General features: G+C 29.4%; 1 protein-coding gene across 1 annotated transcript; it reads right to left on the bottom strand.

Annotated features, from left to right (window-relative positions):
• Positions 1 to 9,776: 9,776 nt before the first annotated feature.
• Positions 9,777 to 11,715, bottom strand: LOC111028541. The gene is made up of 2 exons (XM_022307229.1): positions 10,408 to 11,715; positions 9,777 to 10,307 (listed from the first exon to the last, which is right to left on the bottom strand). The coding sequence occupies exons 1-2, from the start codon at positions 11,433 to 11,435 to the stop codon at positions 9,830 to 9,832; spliced, it is 1,506 nt and encodes a 501-aa protein (XP_022162921.1). The 5' UTR covers positions 11,436 to 11,715; the 3' UTR covers positions 9,777 to 9,829.
• Positions 11,716 to 11,723: the final 8 nt, after the last annotated feature.

Below are 11,723 nucleotides of genomic sequence, written 5' to 3'. Positions count from 1 at the left end.
GGGGAGTTACAAATTTTGAAAAGTGTGTTACAAATAGTTACAAATGAGTTACAAAATATTGGCATGGGTCGGGAGTCGATCGGACAATGTCGGGGGGCCATCTTCACGCACGTTAATCGGTATTATTCCGGGAATCGCACACAACTAGTTAATGATTATTATTATTATAATGATATGTACAGAATATATTATTATACATAAAGGCTTAGGTAGTAGCAGGTTTTATATTTTAGCGATATTATATTTATTATGCTTAGATATTCAATTAATTATACATTATACAGGAATAGTTAAAAATGTTTGTCTAGACACTCGGAACATTGATATTTTTCTAAAATAGTTTAGAACTACTTGCAAATATTAAAATATGAGATTTATTCTACACGTCAAGACGTGATATAGAACAGTCGTATTGACACAAATAGTATGAAACCTAAGCTGGAACTTTTTTATTTATTTCGAATATCTTTTGCCAAGCTTGATAAAAGAAGAAACGTTAATGAAAATAAATTGTTATAGTGAATAAAATAACGGATTACGGTATACAAAATACATTTGTCATGAATTATGATATTATCCATGTAAAACTATTATAATCTAACCAACTATTAATAAATTATTCAAAATTATAAAACTAAAGTCATCATTTTTGTACCACTGACCCATATTCATATTGTTGAATGCAAATGCGTGCAGCACATTACGGTAGCCGAGTAGTTATACTATTAGAATTGTGGTATTGTTATCTAGCTATAAATCAATTTAATAAGAAGTATTGATTATTATTTATTACCATTTAATTAGGTATAAATAATAATATTATTATGTTATCGTCATTAGTATTATTGTAGATTCGGGGAAATTGCAGCATATCTAATGACAACGGCTAAAATATCAAACCGGTTTTTAGACGAATAGACGATAGAGTTCGGAGAGTACACAATTACGAATTTCACACACTAGTCTTCATTTTCGTCCAACACATTGACTGGCCCAAATGTACTGCAATATAAAATTCCTAGTTTTTACTCCTTAGAATGGATTACGCTCCAGCCCCCTTAATGTGTTGGGCAGCTCAACCAGTACATGTAAATGTGTGGCTGGATAGTGGCGCGACCCCAAAACGTATTAAGTAGAATCGTACTATATAGTATTATACGTATTATAAATTATTATATATTTATGTGTATTGTTGCCTCACTGGGCTATCGCGCTGGCAAGTATATTTTGGGGCATGATGGTAACCAAACTAACGTCTTAGGCGTCCGCGATAGGCAACTCAACTTTCGGCTATGCTGTACGCAAGAACGATACTAGAGATAGATCACGACCGACACAGGACAGACAACAGGAATATAAAGGAATAATTAATGTTACGAAAATGTATAGGTACAAGGGATGGATGAAGGATGTAGGATTTAGTTGACGGGGAAATGCCCTGTGGTTAGTTATATGTGGTGCAATAACTCACAGGGCTTACATGAACTTGGGCAAAACTATTTTGACACAAAAACACTTACGGACTATCTTAAATAACTAAGGCGGGTAACGATTATTATGATGACTGGATTCTGTGGTAGCTTTGGTCGACCAAAGGGCGGGATCCGTTTCGCCCAAAAATGACCCTTACCGTTTCGCCCAAATTTTGTTTTTATATGGTTTCCGTTTCGCCCAGAGTAGTATAGATCAGTTTAAAATTAATTTGGCAATAATTCAGTCAAATATTATATTTTAGCGAACGTTATAAAACCTAGAGATAAAAACAATTCGGATATTGGCAAATGGATTAAGTACACTTTTGGTTTATTATATTTGGACCTCAAAGGAGTGTCTGATTGTTTTGTTAAAGATTTGATGCCAGACTGCCCAACTGATGATAGAGTCACAAAATATTGTGATTATTTAGTAAACAATTGTATTTCTGATACCACATTTCCTCTTTGTTTATGGGCATGTAATTCAACGAGTATTCTGCTTACGACGAATGAGTGCTATTCGTTCTTCAATGACAATTTACCTTTTGGTGTCCACACAATAAAGTGACAAAATGTTCTATTAGTTATGTGAAGTTGGCCTTGTACTTGATAGTAATATATATATGTGTTTTCTTTATAATTAAATCATTCAATTGTACTTCCATATATTTTAATTTTTTTTCCTTATACGCATCTTTGGGTGTTAAGTCTTTTATAGAAAAACGACATTTTATTTCTATAATTGAATCGTCTCCAACTAGTCCATCCGGTGAAGCTGCTAAGTATGTTAGATTTAAATCAACAAATAATCCTGCTAGTTTTACATCATGTACATACAGCTTTTCAAATTCTTGTCTGGCAATAGGTTCGAATTGTATTCCGTAACGAAATTCAAATAATTAAATTAATAAAAGTGAAATATTGTCTACATTACAGAAAAACAAAGTTAAAATTTACATGGTTGCAGTCTGCAGAGGTACCGTGAAAATAATCTGATTGATAAATAATTGAAATCACGCTTTTTTCCCTCGAAGTAGTTTTTCGCAATTTGCATATCCTACCGAAATTTGAAGAGAGACATGGGTAATGGGTGACAATCTAAGTCTTCATCTACTGCTCCATAATCGACATCAGGTCCATAAGTAATTTTTCTTGTTATTTTCGGTCTTTTATCAATCAAAGATAGAAAAATAAATAATAATTATTAATATAATATGTATATTATTTTTAATTTAAAAATATTCAAAAGAAAATTGTTAGGCAATTAAATACTATTATAAACAGGTATATTACTTAGTTTGAGCTAACGTGTTTGCAATTCAAAGTTTCGACTTAGTTTCTTTAGAAATATATCGCCTTGTATATTTACCAGGACTAAAGTTAGTTACTTTTTTGTAAAACTTTCGCAAGTGCTGAGGTCCATAATTATACGCTAATACTGCATTATGACAACGGAAATTATAGGAACCTAAACAGTTATTTAGCACAAAAATTCAAATTTAATTAATTATTACATAATAATATAATATAGGTAATCAATTAAAATTAAATATTAAACACCTTTAAGCGAAAAGTTTATGCTTTTACAACTTACATATTTTACAACAATGCTATTGTAGCTTTCGACAGTTATTATTTACGTGGCGCCGAAGCCATCGCCATATTATCAGCTCTTAAACATATAGAAAACTACCCACACCAAAACTACAATATATTCACCGACTCTCTAAGCACCATCAACAGCATCCAAAACATATTCCAAACCAACGACATCGCCACCAAAATCATAAACCAAGTCGAACATTTAAAAATACAAAAAAAAAATGTCCAATTTATTTGGACACCGGGACATTGCAAAATCTATGGAAATGATTTAGCCGATCAACACGCAAAAAACACAACAGCATCCGAAACCCCCAAACTAAAAAACAACACACTATTGGACACCAAAAAAATAATAAAATTAACCACCCAAAATATCTGGCAAAACCACTGGTCAAACTAAAACACCAAACTAAGAGAAATAAAACAAAATATAAATCATTGGCCACAATTTAAAACATCGAGAAAACCAGAAACAATAATAAACCGACTAAAAATCGGTCACACTCATCTCACACACGGATATCTCGTGAAAAACGAACCTCCAACCGAATGCACCGTATGCGGAGTTACCCTCACAATAAAACACCTGATGACAGAATGCAGATCAAATGAAGAAGAAAGGAAAAAACACAAATTACCTTCGAACCTGTACGAAATAATCGGACCAGACTGCAATCCAGAAAACTTCATATCATTCCTCAAAAGCATCATAATCAATAAAAGCATTAAAAAAAAAAATTAGCTATAAGTTCCAAAACTCCCCTTTTAATATTGTAAATCTAATTGTAAACTAATTAAACCTTAGAAAATAAGAAAAATGTAAAATATCAATATAGAATGTAATTTATAAAGCTAATGGCCCATGTCGCCGAAGCTCAAGATCAATAAAAAAAAAAAAAAATATTTACGTGGTGTATCAAACTGTTAGCATGATATGCTATTAAATTCACTGCTGCTATCACATCATTCCACACGCCACAGCTTTGTAATTCGGGGACTGGGTTAATTTCGTTGGATTTACTACCCGTACAAAAATACCTAAATAAAAATTGGACTAATCAAATTAAATTTATAATAAATAATATCTATTAATTATTAAACCTGTCGCATTTGTCATGAGATCCAAATACATGAAAAGGTCCATTCAATATGTCATCCTTCAACCGTTTGACTTTTTCATCACGTGGTATATCCATCTGTTTTCTGAACATTATAGCTTTTGAAACAGCAAAACTGTGTAACATATATGATACAATACATGTATATATTATTAAAAATTTATTAATATTATTTTTATTTTGCGAGTAATTAGTAAAACGATATTTTTTTATAAGTATCAACATTATTTCCTTACCGCAATCTCAACAAATTTTCCTTTAGTTTTGTTCTTAAAAGCCTGGTACAATATTCCCCGATGTACTCTTTCTTTTAGTAGAAAAATCCCTAAGACGAGTTGAGTAATTTCGCTAAATATGGTTTGTACATTCAATTTTTTCTACTAAAAGGTCAGCTCCGTATGGTTTGATCATTCTCAATTTTTTAATAACGCTGCTGTCGCCGTCTCCTATCAAATTTCTATTAATTAATTTGTGAGTCTTTACACTCTGACTGAATTCATCTACAATAATATCTGACTCCATAGCTGTAGAAGTCCCTGTCCAATTTTTGTAGCTTAAGTGGGAAGTAGCTGATTTGTTCAAAGTTTCTGCCTTTTGACATATGGAACAATATTTGTTTCGGATCGCAATGAATAAAACCTTTGTAGTTCTATAACCAACGATACAATATACATGCCTATTCAAAATAATTTAGTAAATTAATTTGCTGAACATTGTTTCCCATAAAAATAAAATAAAATTTAAAAATAAATAATCAAAAAAAGTACATAAATATATTATGTATTATAATATATTCACGTGTGAAAGTGTAAAATAACGATTTCTATATTTTTTTTAGGTACCTAACTCAATACTACTATAGTTTATAGATCATTATTATGTACTTACTACTTCGGATAAAGCATTATAGTTAGACTTATACGATCTTTTAGACCAAGCTCCATCAGCTACAACACTTATTATAGGAATCCCGTCTTTACTTATATCACCATTGTCGTTTGCAGGTTTAGCTTCTTCTTTTGCGGCATCTTCGGTTGCTTCCCAAGAAATACCTACCTTCAATTTGTTTTCCTACTTCTTCATGAAGCTTTTGGTATGTTGAATTAGACACAGAGGGCATATTTAATGTTGCAGAAAATTTTTCTAGGTTTGAAAACCCCTGACCCATATTTATAGTTGATGTTACCATAGCAAAATTTTTTGGTAGAGGGTTTTTTGGGCATTCAGAGGACACAACTTCTTGTGTATTACATACTTTGCATTTAAAAACAAATTTACTATAAAATCCTGATCGACACTCTTTCATAAGACATAAATTCGAAAAATTACAACCAAATGGTTCGTGATTTATTTTAGAAATTGTTTCAAAAATATATTTTATGTCCACTATTCGTCTACCATCAATGACGTCAACTACGTGTTCTCTGTAAATAAAGTTAAAAAAAATCTCTTCCTTATTTCATTTTTATTTTTAATTCATTATAAATAAGTTGAAGATTGATAATTACTCAGAATTCAAAGATGGTGTATTATGCGCTAACTGTAAACCGTCATTTATGTTTGTTGGAGTACAATAAGTTTCTTCAACCATGACGTTAGTATCTTCGACATTAACAATAGGTCTATAATTCAGAAATTAAATAAAGTTTTTGGAATTACAATAGAATTGTAACATTTTAAAATTATTTTTTAATTTACACTTATAAATTAAAAACTGGAGAAGTTGCTCTGTATTATCACTGTATATAATGGATGTGTTAAAATTTAATGCAATGATTGGTAAAATTATTATAGGTTATGTAAAATTGTTTGTAATTCACAAAAAATCTAAAACAATGAATAAATTATAGTCTATAGGTACTTTAAATATATTCACTTACATGTTATCACGACAAACTGCGTCAGTACTAGTTGTATTAGTTATTGATGGTATACTATCCTATAAAAATATCATAGTTATCAAAATACAAAATTCAAAATCAGTAATAAACCAAATCAACTTATCTTTTTAGGTACATTTTCTTTTCTCAGCGTTAATATTACCTTTATTTTTTTTTTTTTTACTTAAATATGGCCTGAATTTTTTACCAAGATAATTTTTTCTATTCATTTTCAATAATTAAAAAATTAAGGTAAAGTACCTACATGCAATTTCTAAGTACAAATGAAAATTACCTACGACACTTCCGTATACTCGACAACGATCGTATACTAATAATATTATGTTCATTGATAAAATGTTTACTCTCATAATATAATCCAAATAATATTATGGTACCTATTTAGTATTTTTGTCAATAATACGTAGGTTCATATAGTCATTCGTAGAAACAGCGATAACGAAAACAATAATTAGTGTAGTGGTGGCCGGTCGGCTAAATATAATACGCACGCCGCGCCATGTCGCACGCACACACATGCACATGTCATTTACACCAAAACCAATTTATGGATGTGAAATAGCCGTCGCACTGACAAAAATTAAGGTACTTCTAGTGATTCGATTTAAAAAATGTAAAGATATATGAGTTGGTAAACAAGTTTACTTTGCATCGGTCGGAGCACTTTTTCAATTTTATCAAATCATTGACGATAAATAAATATCTTACATTTTATAAATTTGTTAATTTTTTATATTGAATATATTAAAAAATATCTAAAACATAAAAAAATATGCTCCGACCGATGCAAAGTAGACTTGTTGACCAATTCAAACATCTTTATATTTTTTTAATTGAATCACTAGAAGTACCTTAATTTTTATCAGACGCTAAGGTCGTTTTGATGAAAAATTGATAAGGTTTGCAATCCCTTTAACACAAAGAATTTTGTTATAATTCGGTTCCAAAACAGCCCAATTTTACATATGAATCTCTAATATTTTTCCATCATCACTGATTATTTAAGAATAATATTAATTCAACTTACCGGCTACCATATTTATAATAAGTAATAACAATATAAAGTATCCTAGACTGACATACCGTCTCCCCTAAGAATCGTTCTTCGCATTCAATGATATGATATCTTTGAATTCAAATTTAATGCCATCCATCACAGTGACTTCCTAGACACCTAATGTACAGGAGAGTTACGTCCACTTACCCGTTTTTTTTTATTTATTTTAAATATTAATTAAATTAATATTATAATTATATTTTTATTTGCTATATTTAAGAGTCAGTTATGTAAATTAAATAATTATCACGGTTACATTTTATTCATAATTTTTAATGAGTTTTTAATTTTGCTGCTGATGTAACATTACCTCGGGAAAAAATTGGATTTTCTGCGGTGTAAATGAAGTTATGAACCTATGAACCCTGATTTTGTGGTTACGAATGGTTACCGAGTCCGTATTTAGGGGGGGGGGGCAATTGGAACATTTGACCCGGTCGGCCAAATATTGATCTATTTAGGGGGCGGCCGGGCACCGCTGTAGCCCTGTGTAATATTGAATCAGTTTTTTCTTTTTAGGAAAGAATTTGTACTATGATAAGGCCATCATTTGATGGTGTCATTTGTCAATCAAAGATAACTGATAAGTGCTAGCATAGAAATGTGGAATATAATTAATATTATTTTAACATAACCACTAATGTTGATAGAAAAAGATGCAAGCCTGGGCATAAACGCGTTAAAAAGTTAAAAGTTAAGTTAATTTTAACTTTTAACTTAACTTTTTAAAATTTAATTTTCATTAACTTAATTTTTATCTTAACTTATTTTAATTTGTATAAACTAATAAATAACGAGTTACTTTTAATCAGATTCAAGTTAAGTTAATTTATAAATAATTAAATTATAAATAAAATTATTATTGAAATTTGATCCATATTGTATATACATTTACTGGAATAATAGAATAGGAAATACAATTTAATTCTCTTTCCGTTAATCAGAATTGTTCAATAAAAATAACTTAGTTAATTATATATAGGTGTACCACTATACCTCGGCCAGTGTTCGGAACGTTCACGAAAAAAATGAACTCGTTCACGTTCACGTTCAGTCCTTCAAAAAGGAACTCGTTCACGTTCACGTTCGTGTTTTTTTCAAACGAACGCGTTCACGTTCACGTTCTTTTAAAAAACGAACGCGTTCGTTGGGTCGCGTTCATTTAATTTTTTTTTTATGAATCGTTAGCCTGCCATGAATATAAAAATTAAAATCCCATAAACACATACGACTCAAACAAAAAATAAAAATACAATTTAGAGCATATGGGGGAAAGTGGGGCAGAACGGGGGGCCATGTGGCAAAACGGGGACATTTCAATATTTATGTCTTATAGTTATAGTTATAATGATCATACTGATTTAAAAACTTAATATATAGATTTCTGGGGCCAACAATATCATATAATAAAAATTTCATGTTCACATATCAATTATCTTATCAGTAATAAATTTAAATCATTACACATGCCTCTTATCAATAGATTGATATAATAAACTGTTATTTTATTTCAAAATATTTTTATGGTTCACTTATTGTACCTATCTTAAATTTGTTTTTGCTGTTTCTATAGCAAATGTTCTTAAGATTATTTTAATAATATTAATTATTAAAAAAAAATAATTGTTGTGTTTACTAACAACGGCTGAAGTTAAGTGTAATCATTGGGGCATAATGGGGTACCTTACAACATTACTTTTTTTTTTAATTTTTAAGTTTACCTACTAGGGTAGGCACTATATCTATAATGAGTATTTAATTAAAATGTACCTATTTAATAAATGTAAAAGTTAAAATTTACAAGCAATTATTATTTTTTGTTATTGTACAATTAGTATACTAAAATATATTCCCATAAATATAATATAATATATTACATTATGTATATGCAAGTTATACAAGTTGTTTAAATGACAAAAAGTTTAAGTTGATTAATGTAATTGTATTTATGTAAAATGAAATAATATTTATGTGAAATAAATAATATTTGAGGGACGTCCCCAGGTATGGGGCAAAACGGAAAAAATTATACTTAAACCTATTTTTACCTTTAACACTATGAGACTTAAATGAATGTTTAAAACATGCTAACATATTAATAACCATTTCCTAAAGATTACATAGTTCAAGTTTCAAATCAAAAACACAATTTTTGAGTGAATTATTGCTTCTGATACCTTAGGACCCCCGTTCTGCCCCACCTTCCCCAACAATTCATAAAGTTTGACACGTTATTTGAGTTACATTTTAATAAGAATTTCATAGTGATAAAATTAAGCAAATACTAGGGCACTATACACACAACCAAGAGATTGGACAAGGTCGCCTTAGAAAAATCAGCTACCTCCATAGTTTTTTTAAGAGTTGAAAAAATCTTTTCGATTGAAGACTTAAATTTAGGTCGAATTGAAAATTATAATTGTAATTATTAAATATATTCAACTCAGACAATTCAAATATTGAAACAAAAACAGTAAATAGGTACAATAGGTACATGATAAATAAATAATTCATATTTTAATTCGATACATTTTTAAAACTTTATTGAATAAAAAAAAAACAACTTGTATCCTTGTTAGGTATTATAACATCAAATAAAATTTTTAAAAAACTGTAGGTAAATATCTATTTATCTAAATAAAAAAGAAAACTATTTGTAAATTTTATTGAACTTCAAAACATCTTATTTTGTTTTAATAAAATTAAGTTTTCAAACATATCATCACCCAGTCTATGACGTTTTGATGTCATTACATTCCCTCCAGTACTAAATAACCTTTCTACTGGTGCACTAGAGGGTAAACCTGTATTAAACTGAACAAATTTTAATAGTACTTTAGGAAATGCAAATAAACTTTTTAAATCAATATTTTTGTTATTTAAGAAATTTAAAAGTTCTTGATCTGAGGTTATTGTATTATTTTTATTGGAATAGCTTTTTGTTGGTAAACAAAAAAAATCTTTATTTGAATCAGAATCAGAATCACTAACTGAATTACCATCAGATACTTCATTTTCAGAACATAAAAACTCAGTTTTTAAAAATAATTCAGCATTCAATTTTTCGTCACCTTCTAGCCAATTTAGTTTAAATCTTGGAATAAGACATGCAGCAATTACTAATTCTTTTTCCATCCATATGTGAGCAAATCTATAACACCAGTAACATAGTAATTATTAAAAAGTAATATTAATTAAGATTAATATATTAAATAATAATTTATTTAATTTTCTAATTTAATCTTACAAACCTTTTTTTTAATGATCTTAAAACAGCTTCTAATAGAAGTGTACAATGTGTCATAGGTTTACATTGTCTATTTTTAATCTTTTTCTCCAAAGCATGTAAAGTCGGTAGCAGATATCCCATATACATGGCTTTTTCACCTTGTAAGAAATCTAAGGACTCTGCGATTGGTCCAAATATATCACAAAATTCATTTATGAATACAGCTTCTTCGTTTAATATTCTTGGTAATGTATTAAAATCCATGACTTGGTTCAATTTTTCTAAGCCACCAGGTCCATTTATAATTCCTTTTAATTGAATTAATGCATCATATGTAGAATTCCATCTTGTTTTATTAGGTACTCTCAAATACACATTAAGTACTTCATGAATGTTTTCTGCCACAATCGTCGACTGATTTTGTTTTGACCAAAGTTTTGTTAGCTTTGCAAAGAGTTTTCTGTAGAGCTTTTTGAGTTGAAGAACATCAGCCTTTCTTTCATTTTCATTAAACCATTTTTCAACATCATTAGTTGCGACCAAGTTCAAAGTATGACTCACACATCGTCTGTGAGCGGACAAACTAACTTCATTTACATAGTCAATTTCTGTATCAATTTCAGCATTTTCAAATATACCATTTAAATCAATTAGCTCTAATTCTTCATCTTCATCGAATAAGTTTTCCTCATAATTTTTATCAATTCCAAAAACCCTAAATGCTTTTACAAAATTGCTACCATTATCAGTTGTAGTACTGGTTACTTTATTTTGAATTTTGTACTTTTTGTTTATATTATATATTTCTTGTGCTATTACATCAAAAGTATGTCGACCTTTTATCACTGTGCAAGCTAATGATGCTCCTTCTCTAACTAACGTTGTTATATTAATCCAATGGGCTGTTATGCCAAGGTAAGATTTTTTACCTTGGGTCCAACAATCTGCAGTTTCTGATATATATTCAATATTTGACAGTGTTTTAGAAATATTATCTACCATTGCATTAGCTGCAGAGTTTAATCGAGTTTTTAATGTTTTTGAACACATAACAGTTAATGTTTTTGGAAGTCCCAATCTAATTAAATTCAAAAATACTGGCTTGTCAACAATATTAATTGGCTGTGTATCTTGAACAACAAATTTAATTATTGCTGAGTCCAGTTGTTTTTGTGTAATTATTTCATTTCCAGTACCTATTCTGTTTAATGTAGTCTGTATGAGATTGCTCGATTTATCATTTATCAGTAGATTTTTTGTAACTGTATCCTCATCATTTTGTAAACAATTCGTTTTTTTTTCTACATCTGTATCAGCAAGGAACTCTGCATACTTATA

This window comes from Myzus persicae, unplaced genomic scaffold (genome assembly GCF_001856785.1).
Source record: "Myzus persicae strain clone G006 unplaced genomic scaffold, MPER_G0061.0, whole genome shotgun sequence".
Classification (NCBI taxonomy): domain Eukaryota; kingdom Metazoa; phylum Arthropoda; class Insecta; order Hemiptera; family Aphididae; genus Myzus; species Myzus persicae.
Note: the sequence above shows the minus strand (reverse complement) of the source record. Positions and strands in the feature narration are given on the sequence as shown.